Source organism: Solanum lycopersicum, chromosome 1 (assembly GCF_036512215.1).
Source record: "Solanum lycopersicum chromosome 1, SLM_r2.1".
Lineage (NCBI taxonomy): Eukaryota > Viridiplantae > Streptophyta > Magnoliopsida > Solanales > Solanaceae > Solanum > Solanum lycopersicum.
This window is the reverse complement of record NC_090800.1, coordinates 74,561,105-74,575,483: the sequence shown is the minus strand read 5'-3', so window position 1 is coordinate 74,575,483 and position 14,379 is coordinate 74,561,105. Positions and strand designations below refer to the sequence as shown.

Sequence of the window (14,379 nt, the reverse complement as noted above, 5' to 3'; positions counted from 1 at the left end):
ATACGAGTAAATAAGAACTAATGATGTAACAAATAGTGCAAATTTATCTTTTTAATTAAGAGATCTTCTGTTGAAGGGAAAAAATGTTTAAACTAATTTTTACTACTATTTGCCCCTTTGGCCCACTTTACATAATATTAACAATATTCGGTCTTTTTAATTTATTTATTTAATTTTGGACAATTTTAGAATTTAAAAAATTAAAGAATTTTTTTGAATTTGATGATGTTAAGCTAAAGATTTATAGATTTCTTTTATTAAAATAATAATCAAATATATGTAAAACATAGAAAAGTGTTTGGTGAGTTTTACTATATGTTATACAAATAAAATTAAATTAAAGAATTGCTCTAAAAAAATATTTTCTTTTTTAGAACGGCAAAACAGAAAAATAAATAAAAACATATGTAGTATTTAAAATTGGCTTCTTCAAAGAATCACCCTCACTTGAAGGTGTAGTTCCTCTGGAGTTTGACTCGAGCCTAATTCAATATTTGAATTTTATGAATTCAGTAATATTGAACATGTTATATTTCAAAATTATGAATTTATATTTACTATTATTTTATTGAAAGTTATGGTTCAATCGAACCCCCCCCCCCCCCACCCACACAGGGTTCTCACTTACACCCTAAACTTATCCAGTTAAGTTTTGCTTAGCTAACCACGATAGTGTAAGGAGAATCAATGATAAGCAAGAGGAATTTACAACAAGCCAATAGGGGCGTCAGACAGATAAAAAAAAAGAGAAGAAATTCAACTTTTATCCCACTTCAACTGAACCACTGTCCTCAAATATCAACCCATTACATATATACAGGCTCTCATCCAACAAGTAGAGAATGGCCATACAGGGAAAATTGAACAGTGGGATCTCTACAGGGGATGAAAGAAACCAATAGATTCTCCAAAGCATTGGCAGATCCACTGTGCAGGGTCTGTCTCACTTCTGCCAACCCACTTTCGAATTCTCCCCTTCTGCTGCATTATGATGGAAAGATCAGAGCATTGGAAGGCCTTCCACCAACAATGTTCATCTTCCTTCATGAAGATCTTCTGAGAATACAGCTGCCCTAGAAACGTCATTCTCGAAGACACTCAAACCAGAGTAAGGACCAGAAGAGAACATAGAAGAGGTACCATCTGATTCAAAGGTTGTAGATGACTGTCTTAAGTTAGGTCGAGCACCTGAATTTATAGTAGTAGTATCCTGGTACTCTGTTACTCGCTGAACCATTTTGAGCGATTGAACCACTTCTCCCATTGTAGGCCTTTGGCTAGCTTCAGGAGCAACACAAGCCGCTGCAATTGTGCAAACCCGCACAAAATCCTCCTTTGGGTACTTCCCCTCAAGTCTTGGATCAGCAAGTTCTTCCAAACGATCCTTGTCTCTAAGTATTGGTCTGGCCTGAAAACAAAATAGAGCACTTTCTTTTTACTTTTTCATCCAATGACAAAATAAGTTTCTAATTTTGTGAAGCAACCAAAAAGGGAACAAATAGAGACTTGAATTCTGAAGATCAGTAAATGCACAATTACACTAGTATGATCTGAAGTAAGAAATGTATTAGTACAAGAAAGTAAGTCCCAACAGCAGTTACTTACCCAAGTGACAAGATTCTCCTGCCCTGACGGTTGTGCCATATCTACAGGCCTCCTTCCTGTCAACAGTTCAAGGAGGACAACCCCATAGCTGTACACATCACTTTTTACCAGTAGATGCCCAGTCATGGCATATTCAGGGGCTACATACCTGCAAAGAAATGCTTCCCACATTAGTCAATGTCATATCTTACAGAAGCATGTGATAACAAAGAAACACTAACCCAAATGTGCCCATAACACGAGTTGAGAGGTAATTAGCCTGGCCTTCTGGGGCCTGTTTTGCAAGGCCAAAATCAGCAACTTTAGCATGAAAGTTGTTCTCGAGCAATATATTTGATGCCTTAAAATCTCTATGAATAACACAAGGTTGAGAATCTTCGTGCAAGTATGCAAGTCCTCTCGCTGCATCAAGCGCAATTTTCATTCTTGTGTCCCAATCCAGAGGGCAATTTAATCCTAAGTGGCCTGCAGCAAGAGAGTGCAATTGCTAAACTACATTGTTTTTAATAACGGTAGCAAGTGCACTAGTTAAACTACTTGATAAGTTGAATAGGTCACAACACTGCTTGGTGTGACCATCTTGTCTAGAAACTTAAACAGTCAGAAACAAGACACTTCAACTTCCGCTTAAACTTTTCAACACCTCCTCCTCAGACGCAGCCCTGATTTTTCTTCTGGGCCCAAGAAACGCAAATTCATTTTTTATGAGGGATGACACTTGAAGGATCTCTACATACTCTAATACCGCATTATAGAATCTCAATATCTACTCCAAGTTTCAGGGTGATGGTAGAATAGATTAGCACCATTAAAATGACTTTCGAGACTTTGTACAACATATGTGAGAATTCATATTTATTTGCATCTGCAATAGACAAGCTATATAAGGAACGCTGAACACGTTACAGTTGAGATACCTTTCCTTTATATGACTTCCTACCAGATAAGCAAATTACAAATTAAAATAGGAAGACAGATGCTGTTGCTCTTTAGTTTGTTAAGTTGACAAAGGATAAAGTCACAAAAAAAAAACTTACCATGAAGCCAAGCCTCTAAACTTCCATTTGAAACAAGCTCATAACATAGTAGGTTCTGTGAGGACTCCCGACTGCTATAGTAACCAACAAGCTTCACAAGATTACGGTGATGCAGCCTACTAAGCATCTCAACCTCAACTAGGAACTCTTTACCTCCTTGTTGGCCTCCACTAGTAAGTCTTTTTATTGCAACAGCAGTACCATCACTAAGCACGCCCTTGTAAACTCTGCCAAAGCCGCCCTCTCCAAGTATACTAGCTGGTGCAAAGTTATTTGTAGCTTCTTTCAGTTCTTCATATGGAAGAAACCGTGTACTAGTTGGATGGGGAAATGATCCCTGAGCAGGAACAGTCTCTACACGCATTGGTTTTTCTATCAAGAAATTGAAATACAAATGAAAGTTTATAAGGCTAGATGGTGCAAAGAGAAAAACAGAAACATCTCATTTATAGTTTCAATATCGTGCATAAAAAAACCCAACAAAAATATTTCTGGTTAGCAGAAAAATAGCTCTATGGAGTTCCAGTTTCTCCATTATTATCAGCAGTCAACGATATTTTGGTTTAAAGATAACTGATAGACAAGTAAAGTATCGTAGTTGTTAAATAACACCAGTATTGTGGGTTTAAGCCATCAGTGTTCAAGTAGAATAACCATATAAGTAGCTCGTAGACAGGAAATTATGAGAGCTCATGATGCCATATGCAACCCAAAGTTTCACAGATGGGGAGAAACTCATAAATAACATTACTTCTGAATGAAAGATCAATGAAGACGTTCTACAGACTTTTTTCTTCGTCTTATTTGACCAGAAGTAGAAGTTTGCTAGAGTTATTGATCAAGCTTCTACTAATCCTCAAGTAACACTAGTCCTAATTTACAAGGGAGATCCTTTTTCAGCCTTGTTGTTTCTTCTCCTCAGTAACTAAATTTCACTTCCTAGCGGGTGGAACTTTAAGAAGAAGACAGTCCAAATCCAGGATAATTTTCTAACTAAATTTCACTTCCTAGCGGGTGGAACTTTAAGAAGAAGACGGTTCAAATCCAGGATAGTTTTCTAAGTCCACGGAATATACAGGATCACTTACCAGCTTCTTTGTGGGAGCCTTTCTTCTGTCCATGATTAGATCCACAGAAACAAATAAAGAGTGTTGATATGATAGTGATGATTAAGATGCCAGCAACAATCCCAACAATAAGAATTAAACTCGGATGTCTCCCTTTGTGTGAAGATACTGTTACTGCAGGAGCTGAAGGAAGATGCGGAGCTGCTAAAACTGGTGACATAGCAGAACGAGGAGCTGCATATCAAAGAAAAAGTTATTCAAGAAATATGAAAAGATCTTTGAATTAAGAGGTCAATAAAATCCACCCACCCCCACCCCGATCCCGACCCCCGTATCAGCCAATGCTAGAAGAAATTATCTGCATATCAGGCATGAAATATAACCAGAAGCAAGTACCTTGTGATGAAACTGGTGGCTTAAACAAGGTAATGTTGAGCAATTGGTATCCACCCACTAGTGTTGGGTCTAGTTGGATCTTATGCATTGATAATGAAGCGTTTACAGCTGAAGCTTCATCAGATGATAAGCTAACTCCCTTGTATGGTGTGATATCCATGGATATATTTAGCTTTGAAAGATCCACCATATAAAAGTTAATCAGCTCAATTTGAGACACCTTTAAACCTAGCTGTGAAGCAAATTCATTTAGAAAAAGTTTCCAATTAGGATTTGATGAGACATTCAAGAGAAGAAGGTCAATCTTTAACGGGTAAACACACTCGCAGTCCAGGCTTCCTCGTTTGAGCACCATATCTTGTCCACAACAGTCTGCTGAAATAAGAAAGAAAAAAATGTACATAAATGTGGAGATATATCTTCATGGGAGAGGGAGAAGAGCGACAACTTCACTGATATATTATAAAGAGATGGGTTTTGATTTTTACATACGTTTGAATTTAGCCACGCCAAAGGATAGTTAGCCAATGAGTCAGTATTTAAGTGTGTCCTGTAAGTTCTACCAGTGGGAATATATTTGAAATATCACACTTCTGTTTTCTTTTTTAATGAAGTAAGTGAATTTCATTAGAAGGCATCAAAAAGATGCATGGCAAAAAATTACAGCAAAACAAGGTGTCTGCTCCTGTACACGAACTTACTAAATACTAAAGAGCAGACATAGTCCGAGAAAAATCAACAGTAGTTACAGGGGCCTGGATGAACCAGCTACGCTGCCTACGCAAGATAACCAAAGAGTTGGATTTAAGAATGTGGTTAGGAGCTGAGTACTCAAAACATCTATGATTCCTTTCATTCTAGATGCACCAAAAGATGGCAGCAGGCACCATATTGTAAACCAAACACTATTGTTGTTTGGGTATAAAACCATTTTGGAAACCAGCAGTAGTTTTTGCAAATCAGCTTTTCCGAACAAAACCAACAATGGATTCTGATTTCTCAACATTAAACTATGCCCTTTTTTTCATTCAGGTCCTTGCACTTCAGTATCAAACACTTTTTAATAGTCGTTTTTGGAAATCAGCTTTTCAAAACAAAACCAACAAGGAATTCTGATTTCTCAACAAACTATGCCCTCTTTTTCATTCAGGTCCTTGCATTTCAGTACGGTACCAAACATTTTTTAGATTTATGAACTGTCCCCATGACCACCCCCCACCCCACTCACTTTTTTGTTATACCTCCTAGAGAGAAAGTAGTGTTCTATGATTTTTCGCCTATTCGTAGGTTAGCTTGGCAGCAATTTAAGAAATATAGCTGATTTATATAGTGATTTCTAACCATATGGAAGTGTAAAATATCTTCAGCTTGAGAGTTTGGTTTTGAAAATTTATAATTCATAGATTCTGGAAAAAATAAATCCAAACACCATCACTTTTTGAACCCAACTCTTCCAGAACATACATCCAATCACTCACAATTGTTTCCAGAAACAAAACCAAAGGCCAGTACATACAAAACCGATTCTGGTACCAATTTCAAAGACAAATCCAACCACTCTTTATTTCTAAAATCAAATAGTTAATGGTACTATTTATGTAGTTTCCACTCATGAAGCTTTCCTTCCCTATATATTATAATGTATAACCCCAAAATTATGATCCTCGTATCTATTACTGCCTGCTGCTCTCCCCCTGGGTCTTTTTTGTGAGAATTGAAGAAATAATACATATATAAGCTAGGCTGCAGCAGGCATCCGTCGAAATTTATTAAGAAGAAAGATTCTTACTGGAAGTGTGAGGAGAAAGTGGTGGCTGAACCAAACCAGTGGGTAGAGTACTAGGACTGGATTGAGGGGGTGCAAGGCCAGCACTAGGAGGCACCAATCCATTTTTCTTCATTGATGGCTTCGACAAGCTGGAACTGGAAGGAGCGTGCGCAGCAGTTACTAAAGGACCGTAATCAGGAGGCTGAGCTGGAGCTAGCCCAAGCCATGGCGCACCATGAGGAGAATGTTTCCTATGCTGTCTATGAAAACCAGGTACATTCGCTGGCAGGGGCAGATCAGGTAGGCCAGGTGCTTCAACAGGTTTATTGACTGGAGTAACAGGTTGTTGCTCAAATGGCTCATCAGGCAACTCAGCATTAGTGATGCACAAGAAAAAAAATAAAATGGTTAAATTCTTCAGCTTCAAAGACTGGCCCCTCTTTGATAACCCTGAAATTCATTTTAACAAGAAGTGAGACAAATGAAGTTAACACCAACATAATTTTGAATAATGAGCAGAGATTGCAGCAGAAACAACACCAATACAACCAAAAAACATATATCAGAGATGAAATAGTCAAGTTGGTCACATATATTTACTCCATTCTAACTTTTAGAGTTTGCATCTAAAAGGAAGAAATAAACGATTGTCTCAAACATCCTCAAAAAGAAAAAAGAGATTAAGGCAAAGGTGAAAAATGGAGATGGCCCCACTAAAGTGTTTACGTGGTGGATGAGAAACAAGTCAAGAAAATTACGGCAAAGCAAGTCTTAATGAAGAAGGGTAATACCCTGCACAATCCATTGAGGTTCCAGACAAATCTACAAACATATAGGCCTTAATATCTGTTTGTTTATAATTGGAAGGAAGTGCGACAATGTTAACTGGAAGGAAGTGCGACAATGTTCTAACCTTCTCAAAAGAATCACACTGTTTAAACCTTCAATTCTATGAGACACTGTTTTAAAACTGAGAAGTAACTAATTTTGCATCACTTTCTCCTACTAAAATTAAGGACATCATTAATACTGAAACCAACATCAAGATAATGTGGGCGTATAAAAAGTATATGCAGAAGATATTCAACCTAAGTCTGTGAGGAGTTGAGAAATGCTATCAATATATTCACTTTGTATACATTTTCCACTTTATATATGTTATATTCATTTCAAATCCGAGATGAGTAGTCAGTATTGAGGGGTGTACTTGTAATTGTCATGCCCTATAAATGTAACAACATATCAGTTAATTCGTTATAGGGGATTAAGTCAGTTAGCAGTTTAGCTGTTTGATTGTAGTATAAACTAAGGGGACTTGTACATTGGGGATTAATGTGAAGTAGTATCAATATGCCTCTCTCTAGCTTCTTCTCTTTATCTTTCCCTGCAATTCCTGTTCAGGAGCCATTCCTTTTCTTGGTTCCTTAGAGATTTGTGACAGTACTGGCATTAGTATTCTAAACTATGACCAGCTGCTATTTTTCCTTCAAATCTGCTCCAACAGGTAATTTCCTTTTGCACATGAATATACTCAATCTAATGACTAATGAGATTCTTCTTTCTTTCGCTTTCTTTTACGCCCTCAACTAGGAGCTCCCATCATTTTGGTTCTCACAACTTTCGGTTGGAGGTGGAGGGTGTTTACCGTCGAGCAACCCCTCCTGGTCTCTTCTTTCACATTGCCAGCTCACAATTCAAAGAAGAAATACTAGATTCCAACTACTGGTTACAAAAATAGAAACCAGGGATCATTTATCCTCAAGCTTTCAAGTGCAATTTTAACACTCCCAAAATTTGACAAACACAGAACAATTTTCTACTAATTAACCCTAAATCACCAACAAAATCAGTAAGAAACTAAAATTCATTCGAAAAGGCATCAATAAACAGTTCCCATTACACAATTTATACGGAATTACTACTGCAGCAGCAACCAGAACAGAATAATAAAAACTAAAATACAGCTTAAAACCTAGAGAAGCAAAAGAACTCACTAGCACAACACGGGAAGAACAGTAGCTTTGACAAGTCCAACATCACTTGACGCCAATGAAAACAAACACCGTTCGGATCTGAAGAAATTGAACAAACTAACAGCTAGATCGAAAAGTAGCAGTACAAACAACACTACAAGCAAAAACAACTTGCATCAGCTATCAAATGAGGACCTAAAACCCCAAACAACGAAATCCTTAAAGAGTAAATTTCATATCTAAAAGTGTCCTTCGCCATTTTTGAGCTCAGAAATCCTCACTCTATGCGAGGGGGTGGGGGTGGGAGGTGGGACTTGTCGTTGGCTTCACTCTGTAATTAGTACTGAAAGCTTTAGTTCCATATTTTTTTCCCTTTTCTTTTTCTTTTCTCGAGTTGTCGGTATCTGTGACGACTTTGTTCAACTTTTAACGTGCATTTCTGATAGCAAAATCTTACCATAACGGTAAATAAGAAAACCATATCATAGACACAATTTTGTCAAGATCAAATATATTTCTTGTAATTTCACATAAGGATAATTGATTTATTTTTATTTATATGACATTTTTATTAAAAATAAATAATTTTTTATAGTTATTATTTTATAAAATTAATGCATAAATGTTATTATTATTTTTTCTATTTTACACTTACAATTTATTAGTCTTAAAAATATATATTTGATTAACAAAAAAAATTATATAAATAATTCATGTGTGTTGGTTAAATTAATTAATCAAAATAAATTAATTCATGCCTATAGATTGAAAACTTAACTTTAGAAAATATTAAATAACGGTAGAACGGTAATCTTACTTAGGGCCTGCTAGGCCATGCAATTTGAAATCATTAGACGAAATCATGAAATGAAGTTAACGTCTTGTTTGGACATAAAATTACTAAAATTATTTGAATTTCTTATATAATCTTACTAAATAAATAAAAATTTATAAAATCTCATGATGCACTATCAAAAAGATATTTTTTAGAAAAGAATAAGAAATATTGGTCAAACTTTAATTCAATAAAAAAAAATTAAACATAAATAAGTTATGGTATAATAGTCTTTAATATAGTTTTCACGTAATATGAACCACTTTTTCATGTTGAATTTCAATCATAATATAGAGAAAAACTTGTGCATATTTCTCTTTTTCATATGACTAAAGAAGACGAACATTATTACTTTATTGATCAATTTGATTAGTAAATAAATTTGATAAAAATAAACAAATTTAGCGAATAAAAATACTATATTTGATTTAAAAAATAAAATAATGAATAATATTGTATTGAATTCGTAAATAATGTTTATGCTTCTCGTGGAACTAAGCAGATTTTGCGGAACTTGTCTTTTCATGATTAATGATTAAAGTTGCATTGAAGTAGATGAACTTTTTTCTATATAAATTCTAGAGCAAATTTTAGATGTTAGGGAAAGATAAAAAATTATATTTGTTATGAAACTACATAAATTTAGAAGAAGAAGAAAGTAGGGAAAAGAGAAAAGACTTCTATTTCTCTTGAAGTATATTCAGGATTCGTAGATGTTTTATCACCTACAAGGACTCCACATAATTAGACATTCACTATAACACAAATATGTTTATAACACTCCCCCTTGAATGTCGGTAGATTATGTGCCTCGTTAAAACCTTACTAGATAAAACCCAGTGGGAAAAAATCTAGTGAAGGAAAAAGAGTACACATATCTAATAATACGCATTATGGATGCCTCATTAAAAACCTTATAAGGAAAACCCAGTGGGACAAAACCTTGTGAGAAAAAAAGAGTACATCGCGTATTAACTCTCCCTAATGACAACATCAATTAAGAGACTAGAATCTTCGTTTTTCAAGCTTGTGCATCATCTTCTTGAAAGTTGTAGTTGATAGAGACTTGGTGAATAAATCAATAATAATGTTATTTGAGCATACTGTTGACACCCAATTTTTGACCCACGCCGGTATAAATTAATTATCGAGCTTCGTGAATTTTCCAAACTATTTAAGTTAATTAGTTTTATAAATCTTGTTAAAATTTAAAAAAAATAGTAATAATAATAAAATAAAAGAATTATATATATATATATATATATATATATATATATATATATATATATATATATAGTACATGGATTTTATGCTACTTATCATAACTTTAGATAGTATATATATGTTACGTAATTATGTATATAGTTTGTATGTTTTATGATTATTCAAAACCATCAAAATATACATTTTATATGCTTTATTAAACTAGTTTAATTTAAATTATAATTATGCTTTTGAATTACTTTTTGTGATTTTAATAATTATTTTACAAAAAGGGAGCTCGTTGATTAATTAATACAAGTTCATTTTTTATTTAAGGATTAGCCAATTTTTAAATTTTGTTTTCATTTAACTAAAATTGGCCATGAAGTACCAGATTTGGGCTTCCCATTCAATTTACAGGCGGCCCAACTTCCCTTGTTATCCCCTTCCATTCAAGCCCACCCTCTACTCTTCAACTATCCCAGCCCAAAACCCCCTCTTCCATCCTAAAGACTTCAGACGGCCCAAACTCTTTCAGCCCACTTTCTTTCCTCTATACCAGGCCCAATTTTCCCAACTCCAAATTAAGAGCGGCCCATCCCACCTTTATTTCCTACCCAACCCACCAACCCAATAATAAACCAAACCCAATAAACCCGCCCCGTTCCCGACCGACCCGACCCGCGTCTCCCCTTCCCTTCTTCTCCCAGCACCCTCACACGATCCCCCCCCCTAAACAGAGAAACGCCAGAATCCCAGCAAAAGAAAAATAAAAAAAACAGAAACGCTTCCCCCCAGAACGCCCACGCGACCCCTTCCTCCACGCGAAGCGGACGCCCAGCCTTGTCTCATCTCCCTTCTCACGTCTTCCTCCCACGCGTTCCCAAGAAATCGCGTCCCTCTCTCCTCTTCTCTCCCCCTTCGCACTCGTACAGCTCTGCGACGCCTCACCAGCCTGGAATCGTCCTTCTTCGTCCTTGATAGCACGAGATGGCGCCACGAAGCTAGCAAGGACGAAGAGACAATCTCGACCCTCCACATTGCTTCCAGTCCGTTGCATTATTGGCATCTAAAGGGCATATTCCCTTAGATTCGAAGGAAATTCGAATTTCAAATCGAAATGGGCCTCAAGTCGTCCCTCCAACCCGCTCCCCTCGAAACCCTAGCGTCCCTCTATATAAACCCCCTCCGTTTTCAGAATAGGGGTTGGGAGAATTTTGGGAAAATTTTCGGGAAATCTTGGGCTCTTTCTTTGTTTGCAGTTGCATTTTTTTAAGGAAACTGAAAGTCTTTAGCTTACTGTTGGTTACGAAAATTGTGGAGATTTTGGGAGTTTTGGGGGTTAGTTTTCTTTTGGGTTGGACGATTTTTTTTTGGGAATTTTGGAGAGTTATATCATAAAGGGTTGAGACGAGCTTTGAGAAAAAAGATTTCTCTGTCCTTACCTGTTTGCTTCAGTAGAACGGAGGGTGGGAGTATAAGAGAAGGGTGAGTGAAGCTACGAAAGGGGAGGATTAGTGTTCTCAGAGCCGAAAGTGTGTCTCCCTCTTCGTTTTTGTTTTCTTTTAGAGCTGTTAGTATAAGGGATTCGAAACAGAGCCTTCGTTTCAGTTTCGAGTATGACATCAAGCACTTGTTCGAAATACTAGGTTCGAGGTGGAAGCCGTCGTTCGTTGCTGCTCGCCATCGTTCCAGTCGCTGCTCTCGAACAGGTAATCTTCTTCCCTTTTCGATCATGCCCAGTTATGAATGTATTTAGTTATTTGGTCTTCCCTGAATATGATGTATATGGCGATTTTCCGTTTGGTCGTGTTGCACCGATATGTTATTCTTTGAGTTGTTTCTGCTTTCTCTCTTGTCGAGTTCTCGCAATGTTATGTCAGGAAATGGTTTTTGAATAAGAAATAATATTCGTCACATGAGTCTGGTGGGTAGCATTGCGATATGCAGTTGTTTGGCCGCTATTTCTCTTTTCTTGAGATGTATTGGGGGTATGATTTTATTCAGTTATGCCTGCTGATTCGTTTGTTGCTGAGAAATCGATGTTACATGGTGTGGGTGCTACAATTGTTAACTGTTAAGCATAGTTGTTTATCTGTTAGATTCAATATGATTAATTGTGAGTATGACAGTGAAAATCTTCTTAAAGTTAGGCGAATCTTGAGGGAGTTTAAAGCCTTCAACACCCTTGACCTGAGTTCGTCTAGAGTTTCTCCGTTTCTGTTGTTCTTGGTCGTTTGGTTCATTTTTTTTACTTAGATTTGTGGCCTGTGATATAAATTATGTGTAAGCATGCATTGAGTTTGTTGTTAGAGCATGTACTCTGCTGTTCAGTCCTGTCTAGTTGCTTTTATTTGAGTTAGATGTTTATTATGGATTGACTTGATTTCCTTTGAAAGACGACTCAAACTTGTTTCCAATGCCGCTCAGAATATCTATAACTGTGCTAAGGAATGTGTTGATGCTCCTTTTTCTTTAATGATTTTGGCAAGTAGACAAGGCTTAAAACATCTAATTAATGATGCATTTTTACCCTCACTTGAAGTTTGTGTTTAACCCTCTATGAAGAAATTGACCCTCATGTCGTTCTTGCCATTCTTGTTTGAGTTTATTGCATGTTTGAAGTCTGTTATACCATGACGTGGTTGCCCCATTTGTTTCTTGGGAATGAGAGATTCGTAAAAGCATACTCATATAATGTTATTGCATTGATGTTTTGTTTACCAGATTTAGAGAGTTTGTTTTCGTTTGTTTACTGGAATTCTCTATCTCAATTTGCTTGGTTATGTTATCACCTTGTATGCTAATCCGTTTTTTCTGTTCCTTGCATGCAAAAATCCGCTTGAGTTCCCCCGGACTTCATACCTCTTTGCATTTCGAGACGAGTCGTAAAGACTCGCAAATTTCCTTCATCGAGTCAAGCCTTGAAACCGACGAAGAGATGCCGAAGTTTGGAGTATTGAAGAAATCCAAAATGGATTAGAAAACCTCCTTACTTTACATTTTGTATTTTCTTGTAATGGGCATAAGCCCTTGTCCCTTTTATTTTTCTTGTAATTATATGTTTAGATTAGGACAGGTACAAAAAATGGGGTAAAAACCCAAAAAATAGGTGGTCCAAAACTCGGTCAAGGCGAACAAAACCCGAGTTTGGACCCAAAATCTCTCTCTCTCTCTCCCTCTCTCTTTACCATTTCGTTTACATGTTTACTTGAATGTCGTTAGTTAGGGTTAGAAAACTCCAAACCCCATCGAACGCCTTTCGGTTTATCAAACTCAAAACTAAAAATTGAAACTTTAAAGCGATAGACGTTTCAAACTCACGAGTATGTTTAGAATTAAAAGTTTAAAAAGTTAACTTTAAACGAAATTTTGAAGCAATAATGTTTTATTAAGTTTGTTTAAGATTTGAGAAATCTAACTTTAAAAATTTGTAAATCTTTAAAATGAAAAATAGTCAAATGAGTTAATTGCCGGAAAATCGTAAGTTAGCGGAGTGTCTTAGGTGCCTTACACCTTCCTAAGACACTAATAGGAATCCCGAACCCCCTAAAATATTTTCAAACAATTTTTCTGTTTAAGTTGTTTAGAAAATAAGTTTTCTTGATTTTTCTTAAAAATTAAGTGGCGACTCCTAAAAGTCGAAAATAAAAACAAACTCTTTTCGAAAGATCACTTTTTTCGATAAAACAGAAATGGCGACTCCGCTGGGGAGTTTGGAGGATTCTAACCTTAAAGACTAACTCTATTTGACTATTTGTATTAACAATTTATTTATTTAAGTTCTATTTTTTCTAGAAACTGCATTTTCATGGCATAACTTCCGCCAAACGGCAACTAGTTGCATTAGGAAACGAAAGTTATGCGGCTTACCGCGACTTCTCTCAGAAATACCCCAAGAAATCATTTGGGAGTATCGAACAAATAGTCGGAATGCGGTCAATCGGCGTTGTTCGATAGCTCCACCCCGATGTTTGTCCGATTCGGGTAACCGTCAATTTGAAAACAATTCTAGTAAACCTAGGATAGAGCTAAACCAAATTCCGAAAATAGCGCATATGCCTAAGATGATCCAATACCATCGCGTATTGGGCCCATTAGAAGACCTCCTTGAGTTCAAAACGGCCCTCGGCCTAAATGGACGTTCATGCTTTATATATTTAAATTTGAAGGATGTATACGGTGTTCGAGAAATATTTTAAAATGACGTATACATCTCTCAAATCGCTAGGCCCACCCTTGGCACAAAAGGGTCACGTATCTGTTTAGAACGCGTAATATTTGTTTATGTGTTACTACTGCTTATGTTGTTTTATTTGGAGATATTCTAGCTCACTCTTCTTCAAATACTTTTAGAACTCGTAAGCACAAATATCAAGTCACTATCAAAACTGCGTCCAAATACTCTTCGAGTCTTTAATTTTAAAAAAAAAATCTTTCTTCAGTACTATTCTCATATCAGAAAACATTCATCAATTCAAATGAAAAGAATTTT

At 36.2% G+C, this 14,379-nt stretch overlaps 1 protein-coding gene across 4 annotated transcripts; it reads right to left on the bottom strand.

The window, feature by feature from the left end:
- Positions 1-670: 670 nt before the first annotated feature.
- LOC101265066 (protein kinase superfamily protein) lies at positions 671-8,285 on the bottom strand. 4 transcript variants are annotated; one of them, XM_010324053.4, is made up of 8 exons: positions 7,868-8,285; positions 5,895-6,323; positions 4,106-4,477; positions 3,731-3,943; positions 2,643-3,014; positions 1,827-2,070; positions 1,606-1,753; positions 671-1,408 (listed from the first exon to the last, which is right to left on the bottom strand). In XM_010324053.4, the coding sequence occupies exons 1-8, from the start codon at positions 7,908-7,910 to the stop codon at positions 1,034-1,036; spliced, it is 2,196 nt and encodes a 731-aa protein (XP_010322355.1). In that variant the 5' UTR covers positions 7,911-8,285; the 3' UTR covers positions 671-1,033. The 4 variants fall into 4 exon arrangements, with proteins under 4 accessions (XP_010322355.1, XP_010322358.1, XP_069155042.1 ...); XM_010324056.4 differs by having other exon boundaries at positions 2,643-2,996; positions 4,106-4,480; positions 7,868-8,245; XM_069298941.1 differs by having other exon boundaries at positions 2,643-2,996; positions 7,868-8,245.
- Positions 8,286-14,379: the final 6,094 nt, after the last annotated feature.